The sequence below is a fragment of the Penaeus vannamei genome, chromosome 6, assembly GCF_042767895.1.
Source record: "Penaeus vannamei isolate JL-2024 chromosome 6, ASM4276789v1, whole genome shotgun sequence".
In the NCBI taxonomy this organism is placed as follows: Eukaryota; Metazoa; Arthropoda; class Malacostraca; order Decapoda; family Penaeidae; genus Penaeus; species Penaeus vannamei.
This window is the reverse complement of record NC_091554.1, coordinates 36,419,625-36,427,124: the sequence shown is the minus strand read 5'-3', so window position 1 is coordinate 36,427,124 and position 7,500 is coordinate 36,419,625. Positions and strand designations below refer to the sequence as shown.

Sequence of the window (7,500 nt, the reverse complement as noted above, 5' to 3'; positions counted from 1 at the left end):
GCCTTTTGCATTTATTTGGGCCTTGGCTGTTTGAAGCAGCATTGATTAATTGCAATTTACAAGCCAGCCCAGTTACTCAGCACAGTAAGTAAAGGAGATTTTGTACTGTTTCAATTGTTAAAATGTATGATAATTTGCAATTTCAATTAATTTCTATACCCCTTCTAAAGAATACATTTAGTAATGTCCTGATATCACAGAATCAGATGGTGGTGGAAGTGCTGGCCCAGCTTCACGTAGACCTGTGTCAGTCTTTGGTAGTGAAAACAGTAGAAAGTCAAGTGATTCGTCTGTACCAGGAGAGCCACACACAGACCGCTTAGCGCACCTCTCCCCCCAGCACTTCCAGAGTGGGCGTGCAGAGGCTCTCGGTGCTCTTTGTAGGTAAGAATAAGAGGAGTGCCATTGTCACTGAAATAGTGCTCCTCAGGTAAGATTGTTTGCTTTCAGTTGTATGATTTTGCAGTTTGGTTATTTTTTGTATGTATAATGACTGTAATATCGATTTTTGGCAGAATATTTTGCTCGAAGAAGACTGGAGAAGAGATTCTGCCTGTCTATTTAGCCCGGTTTTATTTGGCACTTCATCAAGGCTTACGTCAAAATGACGGCACAGTTGTATCATCCCATCATGACTCTAATGCCAGCCAGTCCAATCGTCATGGAGTTAGGGTAAAAAAAGATGTTTGATTTGGAATGACATTTATATATAAATTATTTTTTAGATGCAAAAATTTTGCCAATATAGAAACTGCTATTTAGTTGTTAAAGAACTACAATAACCATCTTTTATCTTTCAGACTGGGACTTGTAGCGAAACAGCAGCTAGCATATTGGTAAATGGAGTTGACCTCTTTCGGCTGGACTTGCAAGGTGTGGTGAGCTTGGTGCCAAGTGTCCTGGGAGTGTTAGAAGGTGTCCTGCCAGAGGGTGAACTTCGAGCACCAAGTCACTTGCCGGTTACACTGCTTCGTCGAGCTGCCACACATATTCTTCTGTCCATTCTTCCATTACCTCTGCATTTCCAGGTAACCACTAGGAATATGTATTATATATATATTTTTTATGTAGAATGCTTTGTAGCTTCTATGTTTATGTGTGGTGTGTTTAGAAGGTGCTAATTAACTTTTTATGTTCTCTTTTTTTAAGGGTCTACAAGTGAAGGAAGTAGGCAATAACAGCAATGAGAGGATAACACTCTCACATCTTCGCCCACAACTTGTCAACCTTCTCTCCAATGCACTGCAAGTGGAGTCTGATCCTGTCAACACGCAGATGTTACTTGGTAATTTCATTCATATTATAGTAGTACTGTCAATTACCTGTGGAGAAGAATGTGGTAACCTGATTTTTTCTTTACTTTGTCCTATAAGAATTTTTTTCTCAGCATTTAACCCACTAATGACGGGTGTCCCACATATGAGACACTCGAAAAAATAAACATTGGCGGGCGTCCCATCAGTGTGATGCTGTATCGGAGCTTGTGCTCTGACGCAGCAGCAGGCCGCAGGCAGAGTCCGGGGCAGCCCTGCCCGCCGATTTTGTAGCCGCCTGGAATCTTTTATTTTCTGCTTCAAAATATACTGGCATTAATAGGTTAATTCAATATTATGTGTGATTATATTTTCCAGCAATTATAATTAATATTATTCCTTTTAGAAATTGTCATATCTAATGTAAGTAATCTGCAGTAGATGTATATCTATTTCCTTCCAGGTGGGCTACTGTTTTGTGTGCAAGACGCTGCATTTTGTGAAGTCATGGATTCCATTTCTCAGCATAATTTCTCAACGGAGAGAGATCATAACATAATGTCCTCAGGTGAGGCAATATTCTGTTTTGGCTTTTGCTTTATTTTATCTTCTCTTTTTATTTCTGTACAGGAGATAGAACTGCATAAGAAAATCTGTGGAAAATGAAATTGTGAGTTATTTATCATAACCACTCTGGGACTGATGAATATAATAGCAGCATGAATGTAATTTATTTTATACTGATACAATAAAATATGTATGCACAGAAAGACACATAATGGTTTCACAATTCTTTTCCTGTTCTGTCCAGATTGTCTTTTTGTCTATCCATATTTTCATCAGTTTTTAGTCTTGATGCTAAGCATTTTGAAAAAATAAGAATACAATGCATTGACATACTGCTAGAAGCTGCAGTGTTATATTGCATGTGATTATGTGAATTATTGTAATTATTCATTGGTATAAATGCCACCTTGAATTGATTAGATATTTATCTTATTTTCCATTTTGTGATGATATTGCAAAGTATGTTCCCAGTTAAATTTTATTGTTCAAGTTATATGCTGTTTATTATAATCACATGTTCCTAATGGTAAGTAAAATTTTACATGTTTTTTTATACCTTTTTTTATTTTTCCTGTCATATATTTTTAATGTGCTTCAGAATATTTTATGCTAGATGAATATTAATAGATGCTTATAATATTAATGACATTTGTTATTTTTGAACTCATTTTAATTTTATTTTACCTATTTTTAGAATATATAGAAACAAAACACTTCTTGTAAGCCCTGAGAGTTCACTGATTTCTTTGTTTCCTTCATTTTTAAAGTAGCTTTTATGTATATTATTTTTTTTGATGCAGAATGATTTTTGTTTTTTACTTGGTGCATGATCAAGCTCCAAATATTTTGATTCAGAAATTAGAGCAAAAGAACAAAGAAAAAGAAAAATGAAAATGCCTGCTTGATCATATACAAAGTTTTGCTTCTGCTTATCTGTATCCCTGGCTCCATAGGTGCCTCAGACACAGTTAGTTCGCATGGTGACTATAACAGCCTTCTTGACGAGAGCTGTGAGACCCTGCCAGAGGGGAGCCTCGGCCAGGTGGGCTCCTCAGGATTCTCAAGTGCCGCCACAAGCCACGGTAAAAACACCATGCACAGCTTTAGTATTTATTTTTTATGGGTGTCATTGCCTGTTTTCTTGGGTTCATGTACTCCTAATTTGTTGGGGGTGAATACTGGATATTGAAAAGGACTTTTAATTTGAGCTGTTATATTTATTAGCTTTCTATGTATGTCACTCATGTTTACAATTGTTGTTATTAGTATTGTTATTGTTATTATTTTTTTTCTCTACCTGTATTATTATTTTTTTGGAAGTGCATGCTGTAGCTCATAATAATTTGTTGTTCTTTTTTTCTGCTTTTAATCATAATTCCAAGAAATTGATAATTGAGCTTTTTTAAAAGAACATGAAGCTTTCCATTTGTAAAAAGAAAGATATTTTTGTATAAAGATAACTATAAAATTCCATTATCACAACCAGGCGACTAGATTTTTATCTTATTTTTTGTCGCAGACTTAAGTTTTGCATGTAAAAAGAGAACTTTACTCAACACCAGAATTATACACATCTCTTGCAGCCACATTGCAGAGTGCCACAGATGCAGAAGGGCCACCAAGTATTGAAGAATCGGGTAAAATATATGATGCCAATTAACTTACTAACATGTATAGACTTAGTGAAATACTTATATTTCCTAGAAACGAAACCAGTGTACATATCACACAACGTGATGGTGAAAGGACTCTTGAATGGATTAGTTTCTTGAATATATGGTCTATGACTTCTAAGGTGCATCTTTTTTTGTCTTCTTTCTTTTATTGTCTAAACTCTTGTAGAATAACATGTCTTTGAAGTACTTACTCTAGATGGTCATGCCATTGCTTGAATCATTAAGTGGGATGAACTTTTTTCTGTAACTCAGACAACAAAATAAGTAATTTCTTAAAAGCTAGATTGATTGCAAAGCATTACACATTACTCTTAGAAAAGTAATTTCATCATGAAAAGTGGACCAACTGCTACATAGATTATGGGCTCTTGTAAGGAGTGTTTTTTTTACTATTAATTTTGTATATGTATGAGGTATAACTAAGGAACTGGAGACCAAAGCCAGTGAAGGTTGGTTTACGATAAATGCTAGTGTGAAAGAGGCCATTTTCACAGGTGACAACCGTATGCAAAAAGGCAGCTGGTTGTTTTGTGCTTCGTAGGTGAATTTGTGTTTGCAGACAAGATAATTTAGGTCAATGTATCGTCGGTACTGTATAGGCTTTAATTCTGGCGGGCACTGATTAAGCCATTTATTTTCATATATATATATATATATATATATATATATATATATATATATATATATATATATATATAATGTGTGTGTGTGTGTGTGTGTGTGTGTGTGTGTGTGTGTGTGTGTGTGTGTGTGTGTGTGTGTGTGTGTGTGTGTGTGTGTGTGTGTGTGTACAATATATACGATGTATGCATATATGTATGTATATATATATATTTTTACATTTGTTTTCCCTTATCTATTATTATTTTATTCTTTTATCAAATAAAAGTTTGCACTCTGTGCTCTTATGTATGAAAAACCGTTGATAATTTCTAAATGACTTACTTGATTAAAGAGAACTCTCCCTTCCAGGCTACAGCCCCGGGGTGATGGGGCTTCACCCCGGGATGTGGGCCCAGCCTCAGCAGTACCCTATGGTGGCCATGCCCCTTCCGCCGCGTCGCGCTGCCACGCCCCCTCAGCTGCAGGCCGAGGACGACACCCCCGAGCCCCCCGCCAAGCGCCAGCGCGTCGGCGCCTCCTTCGACTGGGCGCCGGACTTCGACACGTCGCTTTTCGAGCAGGAGAAGCACGAGCCGAAGGCACGAGTGGTGGCGCCGCCCCTGCTGACCCCAGCCCCCACTCCCTCCCCCGAGCAGGAGCAGCCCGAGGACCTCTCCGGCGCCCAGGAGGACGACCCGCTCGCCGTGTCGCCGCCGCCGGCCTCGTACTTGGAGGCGGCCCCCGAGCTAGAGGCAAAGGACCAGTCCACGCCGTACCTGCCGAAGCTGGAGCCCATATCGCCTCCCGAACCTTCGGAACACCGACCGGACTCTCCTGAAGGAGGAGGGGAGCCGCCGACGCCGGTTCTGCAGTACACAGTTAGTCCTCTCACTCCTGATGGCGGCGCCCCTTCCCATGCCCTTCAGCCCTTGCATCCGCCCCACATGCAGCAGCCCCAGCACCAGCCCGACGCCCAGCTTCATCTCCAGGCGCATCCCCATGCAGAGGCGCTGCAGCAGCCACAGCAACTCCAGAATCCTCTCCACCAGCATCATCAGCACCAGCACGAGTCGCATGCTCCGTCGCGGATCATGCCGGAGTCGGTTCACCTGGAGCAGCTGGGCACGGTCACCATCAGCTCGCCCTACCCCGTGATGTCGCACCATCCCGCCTCACACGCGGAGGCGCTGCAAGTCATCCCGGGCGAGTCTCAGCACCCTAGTCGTCCTCACGCAGCGCTGCACCACTCTAGTCCTCACCACCACGAGAGTCCCTTCTCCGGCGACCACCAGCGCCTGCAGACCATCCACGAACAGCAGGTCATTCCCATCACTTACGTGCCGGCCACCCCAGACGGCGGCCAGGGCGTTGCCGGCGGCGAGGGCGGCCACCCGTCCTTCCGGCCCTCCTACGCCGGGGAGGGGCTCCCGGCCCCTTCGCGGCGGCGTGTGGTGCGCACGATGTCCAACTACAAGTACACCCGAGAGAAGAACGCCGAGTGCTACATCTGCCACAAGAAGTACGAGAGTAAGTACAAGTTGAAGCTGCACATGTACTCGCACACGGGCGAGCGCCCCTTCGTGTGCGAGGTGTGCGGGATCGGCTTCACGCGCGGCCCCAACCTCAACGCCCACCGCCGCGTGCACTCCGGGGCCAAGCCGTTCCCGTGCACGCGCTGCGGCCGGGGCTTCCGCCATCCGTCGGACCGAATCGTGCACATGGTGACGGAGGTGTGCACGCGCGTGTCCCGCCACGTGCAGGCCACGGCGTCGGGCGGGTGGATGTGCGGCGCGTGCGGGGAGGAGAACTTCGAGTCGGAGGAGCAGGCGGAGAGGCACGCCCGCCAGCACGAGACGGGGCGCGCCATGGCCTGCCCGGTGTGCCTCCAGAACTTCAAGGGCTGCAAGGCGCATCGCCTGGTGCGCCACGTCCGCGAACACCACCCGGAGTACATCACTAGTCTGGGCCTGTAAGGGCATCTTCTGTAGTGTTTTACGTTGTGCTTGTCGTTCGGTGCTTGATGTTAGGGAACGCCTGACTTTGACCCTGTGACACCTGCCGCTTTGTCCACGCGACTGGTGACGTGGCAGGTCCTGTTTTTACCAATACATTAATTTTATGTCGATTTAGCTCTTTATTTCTTATTCCTTGTCCTGCTCCGTCCACTGCTAGGCCCGCTGCATGTCAGTGTTCAAGAATCAGTAAATTTACCAGGTGAGAACTCTCAGATGGCTCGCGGAAATAAGATTTGTCTTAAACAGATCAAGAAGTTTATTAATTAATTAATCAGTGATATATCGAGACAGGGAAAGAAAAAACAAAGAATACTGCATGTTATATATTGAAAAATACAGAGATTTACAAAGATCACACATCCGCATGCATTACAGGTTACATACATTGATTACATAGATATCAAAAATTAAACTAAACGTGGAGATGCAGAAGACGACAGCAAATAAAAACCTTGTGTGTGTTCAGTTGCGGTTAAAATCCTTGTCTCGCGACTTGAGCCTCGAGACACCAGTTCGAAATCAAAATTCAAGACATAATATTTTGAAATGTCATTCGGCGTGACCGCTGTATTATATTTTCAGCTCATTTGAAACGCCATAAATGGAATGTGGTGTTCTATCATTTCACAACCAAGTAACGAAATTAAAATATTGAACAAAGGTTCGTTTAAAACTACATTAAACACTGGTCAATATCCAAAAATATTTGTGCAACCGATAAGGATATCGGCTACAATTGTAATAGAGAGCTTAAGGACGGTGTTTTGGTGCTAATAACGAAAACAAGCCCTATTTATGTTGTCCTGTTGCCGCAAGTCCAGGTATTTATGATACTTGAAGCTTTCTCTCTCTCTCTCTCTCTCTCTCTCTCTCTCTCTCTCTCTCTCTCTCTCTCTCTCTCTCACTCACTCACTCACTCACTCACTCACTCACTCACTCACTCACTCACTCACTCACTCACTCACTCACTCACTCACTCACTCACACACTCACACACTCACACACTCACACACACACACACACTCACTCACTCACTCACTCACTCACTCACTCACTCACTCTCTCTCTCTCTCACACACACACACACACACACACACACACACACACACACACACACACTCACTCACTCACTCACTCACTCACTCACTCACTCACTCACTCACTCACACACACACACACACACACACACACACACACACACACACACACACACACACACACACACACACACACACACACACAAACTATTGTTTTTCATCCCTTTGTTATCCTAACGCTTTCTCCTCACTCTCATCCCCACAATTATTTTCACCCTCACTGGCATTTCCTCTGTTTTCTCTTTCATATTAACCCCTCACTGCCATTCTCTCCCCATCCCTTCTCACC

At 43.4% G+C, this 7,500-nt stretch overlaps 2 protein-coding genes across 2 annotated transcripts in view; both read left to right on the top strand.

Moving 5' to 3' along the window:
* The window catches only part of LOC138862026 (ral GTPase-activating protein subunit beta-like), a gene marked incomplete at its 3' end in the record, with an annotated part of 32,002 nt that extends 28,545 nt beyond the window's left edge, over positions 1-3,457 (top strand). Inside the window, 8 exon segments of the mRNA XM_070122941.1 lie at positions 1-84; positions 201-384; positions 516-672; positions 801-1,028; positions 1,150-1,285; positions 1,717-1,821; positions 2,774-2,902; positions 3,404-3,457. The exon segment at positions 1-84 is cut by the window's left edge and continues 45 nt beyond it. Of these exon segments, the coding sequence (XP_069979042.1) occupies positions 1-84; positions 201-384; positions 516-672; positions 801-1,028; positions 1,150-1,285; positions 1,717-1,821; positions 2,774-2,902; positions 3,404-3,457 (1,077 nt within the window).
* A 235-nt stretch (positions 3,458-3,692) lies between these two features.
* Positions 3,693-6,072, top strand: LOC113825728 (zinc finger protein 768). Its single transcript, XM_070122457.1, has 3 exons — positions 3,693-3,720; positions 3,910-3,999; positions 4,469-6,072. Exons 1-3 carry the CDS (start codon positions 3,693-3,695, stop codon positions 6,070-6,072), a joined length of 1,722 nt encoding a protein of 573 aa, XP_069978558.1.
* Positions 6,073-7,500: the final 1,428 nt, after the last annotated feature.